Source organism: Mus caroli, unplaced genomic scaffold (genome assembly GCF_978045245.1).
Source record: "Mus caroli unplaced genomic scaffold, Mus_caroli_1 scaffold_16, whole genome shotgun sequence".
Lineage (NCBI taxonomy): Eukaryota > Metazoa > Chordata > Mammalia > Rodentia > Muridae > Mus > Mus caroli.
Window position 1 is genome coordinate 20436421 of NW_028227271.1, and position 16831 is coordinate 20453251.

Consider the following 16831-nt stretch of genomic DNA (forward strand, 5'->3'; position numbering starts at 1 on the left):
CGGTGGAACCCTGGAGGTGAACCCAGAGCTAAATGAGAAATGTCAGTGGAAAGAGACATCACAGGGGCCGACATTGGCAAATCTCCATTTCCACTGTGCCCCACCCCTACCCCGGGAAGCTCAAACCCCAATTTCCACTCACAGAGCCCAAGCATTGATACTTCCAGTTTCAGGTGCTTGTTTTTAAATCATCATGAACACTGAAGTGTTTTTATTACACCATTATTGGTTTTGTAAGACATCCTAAACCCTCTGACATAAGACAAGATACAAATAAGCAAAAACTAAGTCCTAAACCATACTAGAACTGCTGGAGTCTGGAGCTCTTAGAGGAATACAATTGTCTTATTTAAACTTCATTTTTGTTATAATTGTTGTTGCTGTTATTTAAAGAGAGATATTTTAGATTATGGTCCTAAAAAAAACCCATAAAATATACCACAGTGGACCACAGTACACACACACACACACACACACACAACCCTTGCGGGTCTCATTTCATTTGAGAAACCATTCTGTTGTAAATAGGTAATTAGCGCTTAAGCACACCTTTCAAGGGGCTTATGCATTAACATGAAAATACTGTAATTATGGCTAGCCAAAATTGCCCACTACAACCTCCGATCTCAGCTCTTTCATCTTTATTAGAAGTTAATTTTCTCCCTTTTAGCCCCTAAAATACAGTTTGGCTTTGTAAGGTTGGTTTTTTTTTTAAATAGAGAATATAGAAAATTATTTTTTAGGTGAATCCCAACCCCTACAGCATGAGGCACACTCTAGTGGTCTAGACTGGCCCCGCCCATCAGTCACTCTCTCACAAGCTGGTGACAGCGACCCCATCAGAAGCCTTGCCTGACCGAGTCTGACAGCAAAGCTACCAGAGAGGATGCCAAGCCACAGTGGGAAAGAGAGCGGTCCCTGTGATGGTTCATGGGGCTGGGACATTGGCCATACCAGCCTGGCAACTTGAGTTTGATCCCCAGAACCACATAAAGATAGAGAGAGAAAGCCAACCCCACAAACTTGTCTGTGACCTCACAGAAACCTCTCCACACAGAATAATACTGTTGTAAAAAAGGGGGTGGGTAAAAAAAAAACACGTCACATACTTTTATAAAAATGACCTCATGTGACAAAGTGGACATGGGACATTTTTAAAGGCCTTTAAAAAAAAAAAGCAAATTAAATAAATCAACAAGAAACAAGAGTGAACTACAACAAACTGTAATATTCAGTCCTGAGTCTTGGCTCCTGAAAATGTCTGAATACTGACGTAGTGGGCAACAGAATGAACTAGAGCCCAATTTTGTAGCTAATGTACACACTCAACAATAACTATTGTTAGCTTTCAAGAAGACAAGAAGGTACATTGGCTATTTATTTAAATTTATTCTTTGAGATATTTATACAGGAATAAAATATATTTTAATGATACCTCCTCTATCGCTCCACTATCATTCCCCTATGCTCAACTTTGTGTCCCCCTCTTCCTCCCTCCCTCCCTCTGTCTATCTGTCCTTCTGCCTGTTGGTCTGTCCACCTGTCTGTCTGGCTTGCTTGCTTACTTGCTTGCTTTCTCGTTATTCCTTTCTGCTTAACTAGTGCTATCCAGATGCATTTAGTAGGGCCATCTACTGGAGTTACTACAACCTATCAGGGGCCATGCCCCCAAGAAAAATGACTCTCCCTTTCCCACCTACCTGCAACTGACAAATGTCTCCTCATGTGGACTGGGGTCTTCAGGACCCCCCAGCTCCCTCCACGTGCTAGAGTGTTGACTAGCTTGGTCTTGAGCAGGCTTACACAGGCAGCTCCTGTGAGTCTGAGCACATACTGTGGTTAGATTTTTTTTTTTTTAACTAATGTGTCCCCACAGGAACTTTATCCCATCTTATCCTCTTACCCTCTTAGCAAGCATCTGATCAGTGGTCCTTGCTGATGAGAGGACCAGGCATCAGTCTCCTCCTGTCTCACCTTTAGTTTCTCTTCCCTGGCCCTGGGCCTCTGCACTGCTGGGTCAGTCTGAGCCACCATAGCCTCTGGCCAGCACTAACTGCAGCCTCCCAGGCCCAGCAGCCTCTGTCTCCTGCATTATATTCAATCTCCACCCTGCAGCCAGTGGAGATCCCTAGCACAGTGTGGCCTGTCCCTCCCTCAGAAGCTCTTGGTCACCTCAATGAAGCTAAGGTTTAACTCCAGAGGCTGCAGACAAGTGGCCTGCATCTGGGCTCCCAGCAGCAGAAAGTTCACAGCTAGATCTTTCTCAGCTCCAGCCCCTCCCAGAGGGTCCTTCTAGGCAGCCCCCGCCTCAGTTAGCTAACACAACTCTGTGAGTTGATTGGAGTCTTCTGTCAGTTACTAAATGGTTCCACCCTCACTTGGTTAGCTGTCACAACCTCGGGGGTGAAAAGGAATACTTCCATGTTATTGTCATAGAATCTTCATATCAGAGAGCACAGAGATGTATCCACTGGGCTGAATGAAGTCCCCTGCCTGTCTCCACAGCGAGGTGGGAAGGACAGACCCCTCTACTAGCTTATGCTGGGGTGGGGACATCACAAGATTTGTGGACCCCAGCTGCACTGGGATCCTGGATGGGACCAGGAAACTCTAGTCTTATAACCAAGGTTCAGGACTCTCATTTGATTGATATGAATGGGAGGTGGTCAACCAACTGCTTAGAACAGAGCCACAAGTGGCCCCAGGGACATGACTTCAAGTTTTCTGGGTCCTGACATAAGCATAAGGCCTACCCATCCTGACACCCCAGCACTAAGAGCCCAGCCCATGCTACCACACAGGCAGTTACGAGTGCAGATGCCCCCAGGCTACTGGGCTAAAGTGGCCATAAAGTACAACCAGGTAGCCATTGTGGGAGTGGAGAGGGATGAGGGCCTGACACTGGAGTTGGGACCAGATGCACACACAGATCAGAAGCACTCTCAGGAGTGGAGAGCCTCGTGTCTTGAGGCGTGGAGACACAGAGGGGATAGATAAGAAATCAAGAACTAAAGGAATCAGATGGAAGTGGAAATCTGCCCAACTTCTCGGGTCAAGAAGCCGTGAGCTACAGAGCCCCTCCCATCCAAGTCCAAGACTGGCCTCCCAAGAGGTGAGGGACAACAGGGACCACCTAACCAGAGACAGCCAATCAGAGGTGACTGAAGAGGACCATCCAACTACAGCATCGTCGGAAACATTTTTCGAAAGGAGTAATTAGATTATGTAGACCATGAGCTGAACCCACTATACAGGGGGCTGGCAGGGCCAACCTTCCTGCTCCTCCACCGGCTTGAACTGCAGAGAGACAGAAACGTGCAGGCCTTGGGCCTTCAGCACGGTCACAGCAACATCACAAATGAGGCGATATCCAGACCCCGGGTTTGCAGTAAATCTAGACTTCCTCCCACCAACCCCCCACTTCCTCCCTCGCAGATTTTAATTAAGGGTTTCCTTGCAGAAGACGGAGCTCTATTTAACTAAATCCTTGGCCCCCTTTTATATTGTCTTCTCTATCGTTCGATGCCAGGGTGCCAGGAAAAGTTAATTATAACTTCTAAACACTCCATTAAGCCCCCCCTCCCAGTCTTCCTCCTTTGCCCGAGGCCGAGTGACTAAATCAGCTGGTTTGTTGTGCCCGCCACAAACCTCGTTCTGATTTTAGCCTCCATGCTCAAGGCTAAGCAGCCTCGGCTGAGCTAGCCTGGTCTCCATCTTCAGGCCTTCAGGGGCCCACAGGAGCCCACAGGATGAACAGGAGCCAGGTGGGCTGGCTCACCCAGTGCCACACCTGTTCAGCAGGTGAGTGGAGAAGGCCAGCGGGCCAAGAGGACAGATGACATTGGGATCCAGACAGGCAGCCACCAGCCACTAGTTACGTGGTAAGGTGCAGCTTGCTCTGCAAGGCATGGGGGTGGGGCAGAGCTCTGGAAAGTAAAGACAAGCCTAAAGGCCTAGTGATGCCTGTGAGGAGGAGTCTGGGGCAGCCTGAACTATCCATTGGCCCTGGAGAAAGCTGGAAGTATCCCACTGGTCTGGGTGGGATAAGAGCTGGGGCACTGCCTGTGGTTGAGAGGGAGAACAAAGGAACCTCCCCATACACACACACACACACACACACACACACTCCATGGGTCAGGATGGGGTTCCAACAACATGATAAAGAAGCAGAGGGGGCCCAGGACACAGGAGGGAAAACTCTGCAGGAGTGTCAGTGAGGTGCCAGGTACACAGAACAGAGGCTGGGGGCTGGGATGATGGGAAGGAAGGGGCTGCTCACCCTAGGACGTGCCAAGGCCTGAAGCTGCAAATGGGAATGAAGGCCATGTGCCCCCAGCCAGGAGCCAGGAGGCAGTCCCAGGCAGCCCGGCTATGAGCTGGTATTTTCGCAATAGGAATCTCACCTGGTGTCCTCACCTGGGGAACTCTGAACCAACCAGCCTTGGGGAGGGAAGGGACTCTGTGCTGCCTGCTGATCACTGTGTTGCCTGAGGCAATGTCCTCAGCCATTTCTTAACTTCTGACTGGGACAGTTACACAAGAAATACGGCACTGCTCCAAGGACACTGATGGATACCTGTCCTGAGGAAAACACAGGACATGTGGTACCTCAGCCTGTCTCACTGAGTCTCTGTGCTAGCTTCACACCTCCTTCCTGTCTAACAGGAACTGGCCTGGAATGGAACTTCACATCTTATCCCTGAGGCCAGCAGGTGGCGAAGACCCTGCTTGGGGTTCAGGTCCAGGATGTGGGAGGTAACACGGCCTGCAGGCTAAGAAAGGCTCTGGGTACATTGGGGTGACTGAATAGCCAGGGGCGACTCTTGTCCATGCTGTCCATCCATCCCTCCTGGATAGGCACACAGCACCAGTCACCAGAAAGACCAGGTCTCCTCAGAGCCAAAAGCTCTGACTTTACCTGCTGCAGAATAGCGCTCGCTCCCCTGAAGGAACTGGGAGAAAGCGGGGCCGTGAAGAAGGGAATCTCCTGATCCTGCCACCCAGATGGCAATTCTGGAACCTTCCAGAGTTTCTGCCCGTGATGCTGCCACCCTGACTCACTATCCAGATCTGCCTTTGGAAAGCCATGGGGACCCCCCCCCCCCCGCCACATCCCATTAAATCAGAAAGCCTCCATCACGTTTAGAATCCTAGCCCTACTTCCTAGCCAGCTCTCCTCAATGCATCCATTTTGTTTTCTGACCCACCTCAGAGCCTATGGCAACCATGCCCCCTCCAGCCCACAGCCTTCTCCACTCTCTGTTCACCCTCCAGCCTAGTCTGAGGTCAGCTTTGCAGGATGTCCCATGACCGCCCAACCTGCAGTACCACATCCCTGGGTCCCCAGGTCAATCCTCAGCAGATTCCTGCTTCTCTCCGTCAACCCTCTTCCCACCAGACGGAGCGGGGCCTGGGACCTTTCCTCTTCACTGTCTCTGCACCTGACACAGGCTGACTTTCCTATGGATGGATCAGAAGAACACTTTCTTCCGGCCGTCTGTTCTCTGTCTACAGAGACGGCTGACTGCAGAGATCACACGTCAACACTCGGAAACGGAGTCTCGGAACTTTCAGAAATAGTTGACATGAATTTACAGCCAGCCCTGCCAGCTCACCTCTGCACAGTCTCCCTCCTGAGCCTGCTCCCCTCCTGTCCTAGGGGAGTCCTGATACAGCAAACCGCAGTTCGCAGAAGCACCTGTGACACGCACTCCGCACTTTTCCAGTCCACGGAGCTTAACGGTCTCTCCCACCCGCCAACCAATCTGTCTTTGGGGGTGGACAAGGCAAAGGGAGCCCGACCACTATGCTAAATGGGATAACTGGGGTCAGAAAAGACCTTCAGCTGTCACGGTCTGGCCCAGGAAGCAGACCCTGGGTGTCTGCTGCAAATGGTGAAGCCACACGTGCTACTCCTAAGAGTGAGAGAGGCAGCAAAGAGCCTTGCTGCAGAGTCCTACTGCCCGAGTTTGATTCCCAACTCTGCCACATACTAGCTGTGTGACCTAGGGCGAGTTGCCTCGCTTCTCTGGACCTTCGTTTTCTACTCTACAGAGTGGAGCTAACAAGAGCTGCTCCCTCCTGTCATCAGGGCTGAAGGAGGTGATTCTGCACAAGAGGGTACAGAGTTGATGCTCAGGAAACACGTGCTAGATACACATGCACTCTGTTCTCTCTCTCTCTCTCTCTCTCTCTCTCTCTCTCTCTCTCTCTCTCTCTCTCTCTCTCATAACCTTTTCACCAAGTGGCTAATTCCTGGCCCCGGCCCTGGATCAACACTAGCAGGCAGCTCCCTGCTCTCCAGTCTGCAGCTCACCCTATACAGTGACAGTCCTGGGCTCTCCAAAACACTTCAAGGCAGCCAAGGAAAAAAGACCCTGTGGAAAGAAACCTTCAGGGTCCATGCTTTGCCCCCAAACCATCTGACCACACCTATTGAGATTCAACGCTTCTGTCAAGGCCCAAGCCTCCAAGCCAAGCCCCCCCCCTTGAAGATTTCCCTTCCCTGGTGAAAGCCACAGCCCGCTCCCATGCTCCCTTGGTCCCTTGGTGACCCAGACCCATGGACCACTCAGCTGAGTATCTGAGCCACACTGCAGGGCCCGTGAAGTCTCATCTGTCAAGACAGGGTGCGAAGAGAAATATCTCGACAAAACAAGAGCCTGCCACACAGGGCCTGGCCCATGGCAAGTGTCTGGCCTGCGGTGACCCTCACCCAGCCAAATAGAGCCTCTCATCTTTTGTCACTCATAGCAAAAGAGATAAAGCACTCACCTGGGCATAAAGAACCCTGAAGAAGGCAGCCCAGAGGGTGGCCAGGGAGACACCTGGCTGTCGCTGGCCTTGGCTACACACTCCCCTACCCTATCCTTCACGTGTCTCCAGCCCAAATGAGGCTGGATTAAAATTTCCCATTTGGAAAAAAAAATCAATATTTAAAATGCCAAGCTTGCCAAGTGGAAGCAAAGCCTTGCTTGTAAATATTTGTCTCCCCTGGCAGAGCCAGGCCTTTCACTCGCTGCAGCTACCCACCTCATGGCCAGCCCCTGCTCCACAGCTCCCAGCCAGCTGCACCATGGCACACCCAGGGACTGCAAAGGACTGTAAATTCTGGCAGCCGCAGTGGCAGTCACCGGGGAGCTTCCCATGGGGAAGGATCGACACATCTACGTCTCCTCTCCAGGACAGCAGGCCTGGGCACCAGGCTACCCAGGAGCCATCCATCTGCCCACCCCTCCCCAAGGCAGACACAGAGCCACCTCACTGTGACTTTTCCACAGATTCCAGAACATGCCAAGTCCCTACCCTCAGTGTTGGGAGAGGAGTATGCTAGTTTCTCTCTTTATTAGTGAAAACAAAAAGCACCTGGACAAAGTTGTGCCCGCCATGACCTGCAGGGCCAGGCTCTGCCTCTGCCTACACACCAGCTGCTGGCCACAGAAAGCACAGCCTTAGGTGCCTATATCCACATGGGGCCACCCATGTGAGAGCAGAGGGCTGTCCTCACTGGAGGATGAACCACAAGCATATGAGTAGAGAACCATCCCTGGTATCACTGTTCCCAAAAAGCCATTCACCTCTCACCAGCTCACTCACTCATTCATTCATTCATTCATTCATTCATTTACCAGTTGCTTTGTGAGCACCTATGCCAGGCACTCAGGCCTGAACACACATGTGGACCAGATACACGGGAGCCAAGCCCCTTTAGAAGTGTCTCCATGACTGTGACAAACAAGTCAGAGTCAAGATCAGTGTTGAAAAGGGGGGCCCCAGGTGGGACGGGAGAAAGGTACAAAACCCAGTCTGAGAAGGCAGGGAAGGCTCCCCAAGGTGGTGGATAGGCCCAGACCCAGAAGGTGCAGGACAGGGCAGGGCAGGGCAGGGCAGGGATGACACCCAGATAGGAGAGGGCAGCTCCAGATATCACATCCTCCCAAACACACCAAGTGTGCTCAGCATGCAAGACCTACCCAGCCATTCATTGAACTTCTTCACCTCGCTTGGGAGCCCCAGTTCCGTGAAGTCCCCAGCGTGGATCAGCACATCGCCGTAGGGCATCTGAATGGGATCTGTCCTTGAGTGAGTGTCAGAAACACAGACAAAGCGTGTGTAGCCAGGTGGCTTTGGGGCATCGTGAGGCACTGGGTCCACCCTGCAGGGAGAGAAGAGGCTGCAGGTTACTGGGGTCACAGGGTTGTGACCTGTGGGGCGCTGGGTCTCCAGAATACAGCCCTTCCATGCTCCTCACCCCATCAAATCAGTGTCCAACTGAACATGAGCCTTCTAGAGGATCCAGCAAAATGTCCTTGTCCCCTACGCCTCAGCTTCCCCTGTCCCATGGTGTAAGGGTTAATCTTTGCTGTCTACTTGGTGGAATTTTGAATCACCATGAAAACACAGGCCTGAGAGGGCCTACGAGGATATTTCCCCTAAAGGTTTTATCCTGAATGGAGGGGGCTCCATTGGAGTTCCAGACTGATTTTTAAAAAGGAGAGGTGAGCAGCACCTGTCATCTGGCATCCAGCACAGTGTGACCAGCTGCATCTCGCTCCTGCCAAAATGCTTCCCCCCCACCTCCCACCCCCCTGCCATGACAGACTGTATCCTCGAACCGTGAGCCGAGATAAACCCTTCCTGTTTTAAGCTGCTTCATCTGTTATTTTTTCTTTTGTGTTTTATTTTTTGGTTTCTTTGTTTTGGGGGTTTTTTGGTTGCTGTTGTTTGAGTTTTGGGGGGTTTTATTTTGTCATAGCAACATGGGAACCACAGAGGACGACCATGAATGTCTGATCATCGTGACCACATACAGCGCCTAAAATTACAGCCGAGCTGTTCTGAACGAAAGCAGCGTTTCCAGCTTTGCTCACAACGTTTGGGCCTGTAGAGATTTCTCTGGAGAAACACTCTGTCTCCTGTGCTAGCTGTCTCTGCTTTGGCTAGAAGTCAGATTTTTTTTTTCAACCTCTCAAAACCATCTTTCACCCCCAGGGGCACTATTGCTGCGCTGACACTGTGTAGCCTGAAATCCCTGATCCATTCAAGAAAACTGGTCCTGAGTTTAGCACTCATCACAGTGCAAAGGATGCAGAAGTCCCATCTCCAAGAAGAACAGCAGAGGAGGGGCCCCAAAAGACCGGTGACAGTTTCAGTCATTTTGATACCAAGAGCCTTCTGGGATTGTGCAAGACAAAGACCCCTGCAGTCAGAAAAACTAGGTTCCTACGCCCAGCTCAGCCACTGTCACCTAGACACAAGCAGAACCCATGGCCTGGGTTTGCACCTGAGCTAGAACATTCCAGAAATGAAAAGAGCATAGCACAAGCTACATCCCGGTTCCCAGGAGCCCCAGCAGCTGGCTGAGGACCCCACCATAAGCCACTCATCCTGTGTTCTTCACAGAGCATATAGGCATCCTGGTAACTTCACCAGGCTCCCAACGCTTAAAAACAACACGATGACATTTCAACAAGCAGCCCTCTCCAAACGAGTATGCCGCTGGAGGAGTCGTGTTTAAATCTAATTATGCGTCAAACCAAAAGCAGTACCGTATCAGTTACATAAATACTTTTAAAGACATCTTTCTAATTATCCTTTTTTTTTCAGACAATATACTTCGAAGAAATTTAATTAACACCTTATGAGAGACATGGGTTCAGCATGCTAATGTGCACGAAGCATCCTCCTGCTGGATCTGCAGCAGGTGGAGGGACCACTCCAGCCTCTCCCCATCCCTCAGGCACCACAGGAGGAAGCACCCTTGGTCCCCTCTGGGGGTTGTTAAGCCTAGATGGAGCCCCAGTAGCTTGGAGCTAAGCTGACTGGGAAGACAGAGAAATTTTCCAAATGAGTACAGTAATGGGAGGCCAGGAAGGCGCTCGGCTGACGCTGGGCTGGTACTGGGTTGGAGCTGAGCTCTTGTCTCCTCTTTCCATCCATGCATCCTGTGTTCAATTAGCACAAGTCCTGAGGACCTAATTGGATCCCTCCCCCCTCCAAGCCTAATGAGGACCAGAGGGATGAACAGGCTAGGATCCTGCCCACCAAGAGCTACCGATTTGACTAGGATGTGACCCTGTGGTTCCCAGTGGTGATGAGGCAGCAGAAGGGTTGAGAATCAGAGAAAACCACCGCTGCTCTGGGTTCCTGGAAGCGTCCAGAAGGAGGCAGTGTATGAACAGCTCTAGAATGGGAACCTTCTGGCAATTCTCACCTTCCCTGTGCCCTCTGGGACTCAGCATCTTCTCCCCAAGGCAGTCTAACAGGCTGGGGGCCAGGGGAGGTTTCCGCCTGTGCTTTCTGCCCATCCTGACAGTGCTGACTGGACCACAGCAGATCACACTGGACTACTGGTGGACACAGGAACTCAGGTAAACCAAATAAATCCATTTGTTCTCCCACCCATTACACACGCACACATGCACCCCGTACATACGCACACACACACACCACATACACACATCACATCACACCACACACACATATACACACCACACCACACATACATACACATACACACCACCACCCCCACAAACACACACACACACCACACACACACAACACATACACTCACACATCCATACCACACACATAAATGCACACACACACACGCATACACATACACACACACAGACATACATGCACACAACACACACAAATGCACACACACATACATACCACACACACAGTCCACACCCTATCCTACACATACACACACACAAACACACACATACAACACATACATGCACACATCTACACCACACACATACATGCACACACACAAATACACATACCACACACACACACTTTATAGATGCCATAAAGTTATAAAGATCACCTCAAAAAGATCAAGAGAAAGGAAGAGGGAAGACACTGGGAGCACAGTGGGATCCAGCGGTCTCCTTAGAAGGCGACCTGGCCACCAGGCAGCCAAGGGCTCTCATCAACAGGGACGGCTGTGGGAGCCAGAGCTCTTTAATTAACTTTACCTTATTTCCCTGCACCCTGAGGCTTCTGAGCACAGTGAAGACAGAAGCCTAGAGATCCCCAGAGAGCGAGTTAAAGCCTCCTTTCCCCAGCTCAGTTCTGCAGCAAAGCTGTTTGCCCAACCTTGCAAGAAAAGAGAGCAAGCTTCACTCCCAGCGTCTGGGAGCTCAGCACAGACTGAGCAGTGTCTCTGCATTTGCTCTCTCCCCCTTCTCTCAACCTTCTTCCCAGTTTTTTGCTGGTATTCCCCTTTTACAGATGACAAAACTGAGGCTCAGGGAAAGGCTACTTCACCCACAGTCTCTGCCACGGAACCAGGGGGTTAGGGAGATGCTTCAGTGGGTAAAGTGCCTTCAACTCTGTTTCCCAAAGCTATCCTGGACAGCACATACCTGGTGTCAAGGACCCACAAAGGCTTCATGTGTTGCCCCTCAGTTGCCCCAGAGAAACATGGTGCTCTGAAGTCTGAGGTTCCTGTAATGCATGCAGCCATGGAACTGGGCACGGCTGTGTTGCCTGAGGATTCTGAAAATGAATCCTGAGACTGGAGACCAGGACAGGCCGTGAGTGGTCAGCTCCATGCCACACAACTGCCCCGACTGTCTTGTCTGGTGCTCTGCCTGAGACGGGCAGGTTCCAAGGTGACCTGGCCAACCTGCCCACACACATCCCGTGGCCTGTACCTCTGCTTCCTCCCAGCCTTCAGCTTGTTGGTCCTTCCAGCTGGGATGGCGCACTCTGCATCCCTCCATGATGTAGCACCTCTGAGCTGCAGACCCTCCTAGGTCCTCAGGGTCCTTCCTGGATGCATCCTCCCTCCCCTTTCCTTCCTTCTTCCCATCTGCTGAACTAGGGCCCAGGCACAAGCAGGGGCAGAGATGCCTAGCAACCAATCCCATGTAGAAAAGAGTATCTACATCTGGGGCAGGGCAGGGCAGGGAGCTTTGGAGGTTTTCCTGGAGAGTGACACACACAGGATGTCTACAGAGTGCACAGGGTCGAGGGCTATACAAGCCAGGGAACAGCCTAAGCAAAGATCTGAGGGTAGGGCTGCAGAGAGGACTCAGCCAGGAAAGCATTTGCCTCAGAAGCCAAAAAAAAAAAAAAAAAAAAAAAACCTGAGTTCAATCCCTAGGACCCGAGGGGGAGGTGCATGCCTGTAATCCCAGCTGGGAAGATGGAGGAGCATGGACTTAGCCTTAGCGGTAAGATCCAGGTCTCCAAAATCCAGGTGGACAGCTCCTGAGGAGGCACACCTGAGATTGACCTCTGGCCTCCATGTGTATGCATACACACACACACATACACGCACACGAACACGTGCACACTGGCACACATGCACACTGGCACACATGTGCAAATATGCATATATATCATATACACACATGCACACACTTGCACAAACAAGCAAGCATACACATACATACACACATGCACCTGGTCACACATATGTGCACACATGCATGCACATGCACACACATATGTTGACACACATGTGCACACATGCACACACAGTCATAAACACACATACACAAACACACACAAGACCTGAAGTAGGAAGAAGGATGGAAGATTCAAGAAGCAGAAGCAGCTGCTGTGGCTGTGCCCAGGCATGCAGGAAAGGGCTGAGCCCTCTCCTCCTGCTTTGCCCCTGGCCCCTGCCCAGTTCCAGGCTGAGCCCTCTTCTTCTCAGCTAGTGAGCAGGCCTTGCTCAGTGCCCAGGGCCAAGTGTGTGTCCTGGTTCTATGCACTCCCCTTCAGAAGTCCTGGTCTTTCCCTCTGCAAAGAGTGGATCAGGTACGAACCCAGTCAAGTGCCAGGACAGGGACAGAAGGTTCCTCCTAGCCTTGCTCGCCCAATCCTTTCTCTACATTCTCCAGCTCACAGCACAGCCTGAGGAGCCCAGATGACATTTAAGGGTCAGTCCCATATCTCCAGTGACCCCAAAAGGGCAGAGGGGAAGAGCTGTTTGCTTAATACCAATTACCTCCACCCCAGAGACACTTCATGGCAGACTGCAGTAGCCCGTCCCTCCCTTCCATTGCCCACTGTTACCCCTGCATGTCCACAGTCTTGATGCCTGGAGTGCTCTCCTGAGAAGCCCCTGGGGTTTCTCAGTCCCGAGATCCATAGCTACAGGCCCCAGCCTCAGACAGTCATCACTCAGACAAAGACAGACTAGTTACCAGCAGGGACTCAGGGGCAGCTGAGTAAATCAGCTCAATCAGAGGCCACGTTGAACTGTCACTGTTATTATTAAATATAAATTGTGTATTTATTAAATAGGACCACCGCTCTCTCACCCCTAGAGACAAAGCCCTTGGCAGTGATGAATCACGAGGCAGGGAGCAGCGATCATCCTGTATACCTCTCCTGGAGGCAGAGTGGCCACTTGCCAGGGAAATCCCCCAACAGTCTGCGGACCTCAGATCTGGAGTCTAAATGGAAGGGACAGGAGGTAGTGGCCCCAGGGCCTACCCAGATTTTGGAAGTCCTCCTTGCGCTCCTTGCTAAGCCCTGCCCACACCCTTGTGGCCATTAGGCCCGTTGCTCATGGAAGCCAGGGCCCCCACTGCCTGGGGAGACAGCCCTATAGAGCAGGCCAAAGGGGAGAGGTCCAGACACGGGGGGGGGGGGGGAACACCAGCCAAACCACAAGAAAGCCACCATGCTTTTTCTCCATGGCTTTTACGGTTACATATGCATCCCACACTGACACGCTCATAGGACCTGCTGCTCCCTGCTCAGCAGATGCCTGAGGCACAAGCCCAGTGAGGGCAGGCACCTGCCTCAGATTACTTCAAGCACTAAGCTCCACGCCCAGGCTGGAGTCAAGCAAAGACAATGACCACCAGCCACTCGCGTGGCTCCACTGCTCGAAGACAAACTCGCAGTCGACACCACTGCAAACAGCACTTTTCAGCTGGGGAAACTGAGGCATGGAGAGACATGAGCCCTACCCAGGGAGATCAGCTTATTTTTCTAATCAACAAGCTGTCTAATTGTTTCCAAGGAACCTGAACAAAGAAACAAATGGGGGGGGGAGGGGCAGCGACTGGCTTCCATAGTTCACTGGTCGAATGGGAGCAGCCACTGTCTCTATCAGTCCCTCTCTGCCCTTCACCAGGACAGTCTGGCCTCAGGGCCTCAAGCTAGCCCCTCTCTCCTACACAGACCCCCATACCCAGCTGGCACCTCTGAAATCCTCAGACACCCTCTCCTCATCCCATCCCCTGTGGCTCCACCCTTCTACTCCTTCTGCTTGGCTCAGAAAACCCTAATACCCCTTCCCAAAGATCCCTGCTTCCTCAGTCTCAGTGGAAGGTCATTCCCGGACACCCCAAAATTGACAGACCCTCCTCAGCTTTCCTCTCCCATCATCCTGTCCACATGGCTTTTTTTCTCAGGCTAGGGTCCCCATGGGTCTACCCAACCCAGGCAGAAGGCCCCTCCACAGTAGCCCCACAGAGCAACAGTTTGCAGGCCAGGATGTGTGCACCTACAAACACAAGCACATATCAGCAGCCCCTGCTGCTCTGTCTGAGGGCCTGTGGCTGTCCCTCATTCCCACTGGACAGGCTCAAGTCCAGCATCAGGGACTTCAGTATCCTCTCCAGTCCTACCAACAAAAGAGAGAGCCTAAGCAGGCCAAGCCAGGCAGGCCTCAGGCTGCTAGGTTCCAAAGGCCAAGAAGAGGTGAGCCCTCAACAGGGCATTTAGCCTGTGTAAATCCTCCAGTCAGCGTGCAGACACACACAAGAAGGAGGCAATGCTCAGAGAGATATCCACCAAAACTACACCTTCTGACCATGTGGAATGAAACCCCCACCGAAAGGAGCATCGTGCCAACAAGGGCTGCTGGGAAAATAGGCATTCCCATCTGGAGTTCCCCTCCAGACCACACAACAGCCACGGTCAATGCCTTTCTCCCAGGGAACTATCTCCCCAGAACAGAACGTGGGGTTGAAGGAAGCTACACAGGAAGGAGTGGGCACACCACACCCGTTCATTGTACCCTGTCCCTGAATGACAGATGCTGAGACCACATAAGCACACTCACTCCTCAGAAATAGGGCCCCTGCTCTAGAGGAGACTTGGGGTCTACACCCCCAGATATAACCTAATTCTCTGGAGAGGGGTTTCTAGGAACCCACAACACCTAGTCACCCTGTGTGGCTGCTGTGTCCTTGCTCTGTCAGTAGGAAGCCAGTAGTCTCTCTCTCCCCCTCTGTGTGACATCAAGGTGACTGTGACCCAGAGCAGAAAGGCACCGGAGACACTGAGAAGCTGTGAGTAACTGAGAGCAGAGGGTGCTGAAGCCTGAACCTCCTCCATACGATAATTTAGACGCATGGGATCAGACAGAGGGAGACTTAGTCCAGTATATAGAGTCCTAACCAACTCCCGGCTGACAGCAAGACCTTCTCCCTCTCTGTGACCCTGTCTCCCCGTTGGAGGAAGTCAGGACTTCGAGTCATGAGCCACACCCCTAGGCACAGCCTCTAGATAATCTACCCACCCTCACCCCAACCTCTCACTCTCACCCCATCCCCCACCAACCCCCAACCTCTACCCCTATCTCCACCTTACCCCACCCCCCACCCTCCCACCCCTGCTCCCATCCCAAAAGGGAGCCCGGGGGTTCACAACTTCTGGTTTCATCATCAAATCTTAGATCTCGGTACAATCATTTTTTCAAACATTTCTAAAGCATCCACCAAGTCCAATAAAACAGGACAAAGGCCCAACATGGGTCCCTGGGGCCACCAGTCTGGGGCTTCCCTCGGATCCCTCCCAACTTCAGCCGAGGAGATCCCGCGGCACAGAGCCGTTTGGGGCCACAAGCCCCGGAATGTGTGTTTGTGGGTGGACCTGAAGCCAGGAGGTACCCGCGTCCCTGTACCCAGCGGTCCCCGGGCGTCTGCACTTACATCTGCACATGAGGTGGCTGGAAGCGGCCCTGATTGATATTGTAGAAGGTGAAGGCCTGGGTGGGATTGGAGCTGTATTCGTCCACCTCGATGATGAGTCGGCCATGTTGGTGCCGTCGAGAGGCCATCACGTGAGACTGAGAGAACGCCATGCCCAGGCCACAGGGGAGCAGGGCCAGGGCTTCGGCCTTCAGGATGCCAGCATCCCACCTAGGGCGCCACATGGACCTCCGTGGGCCTCCCGGGCATCTCCCAGCGCCACCACTGCCACCACCACGACCGTCGCCGGGTCCCCCGCCAGACCTGCGAACAGACTGAAGAGACGGAGCAGAACCATGCGACAGTTAATCTGTTTGGGATTTGTTTTATTTAACGTCAGATGAAGATTTAGAAAGAGGGAGAGGGAGGGTGAGGGGACGAGAGGTGGGGGGGGAAACACAGTCGCACACAGCTCAAAAACTCATTACAAATCTTTCCATCTCAGCAGTTTGATGAATATACTTTAGTAAAAAAGAAGAGAGAACGGAGGGAGGGGGCCATGGGGGGAAAAAAGCCGAGATGCCATGGACGGATGCGTGCATGGTCCAACATGTTTAAATACTTCAGACATTTTTTCCCCTCCAACAAGATTCTCGGAGTCTACAGAGCAGCTGAGCTAGGGACGAGACAATGGCTGGTATTTTGTAAACAGGGAAGTTAAAATTTTTATTTTACAGATATGGGGAACAGGAAGGGTTCCCTCCACATAAACTCCCAAAACACAGCCACACGGCCACACAGCCGCACCCCAGCAAGCTCATGCAGGTGGGGACTGCACAGGGTGAAAATTCCTCCTTCAACATAAATTTAGCTTCAAGACATCTTTTAGATGCACCCAGAGAAAGGGGATTTCCAAGCAGTGGCCGAGCATGCAA

The 16831-nt window shown here is 52.0% G+C and overlaps 1 protein-coding gene across 2 annotated transcripts in view; it reads right to left on the bottom strand.

Annotated features, from left to right (window-relative positions):
- The window catches only part of Mpped1 (metallophosphoesterase domain containing 1), a 78850-nt gene that overhangs the window by 50744 nt on the left and 11275 nt on the right, over nucleotides 1-16831 (bottom strand). For both annotated transcript variants that reach the window (XM_021183538.3, XM_029470156.2), the window contains exons 2-3: nucleotides 15918-16231; nucleotides 7974-8155 (exon numbers count right to left, since the gene is read on the bottom strand). In XM_021183538.3, coding sequence (XP_021039197.1) covers nucleotides 7974-8155; nucleotides 15918-16141 — 406 coding nt within the window. In that variant the 5' untranslated portion in view covers nucleotides 16142-16231. The remainder of the gene's footprint in view (nucleotides 1-7973; nucleotides 8156-15917; nucleotides 16232-16831) is intronic.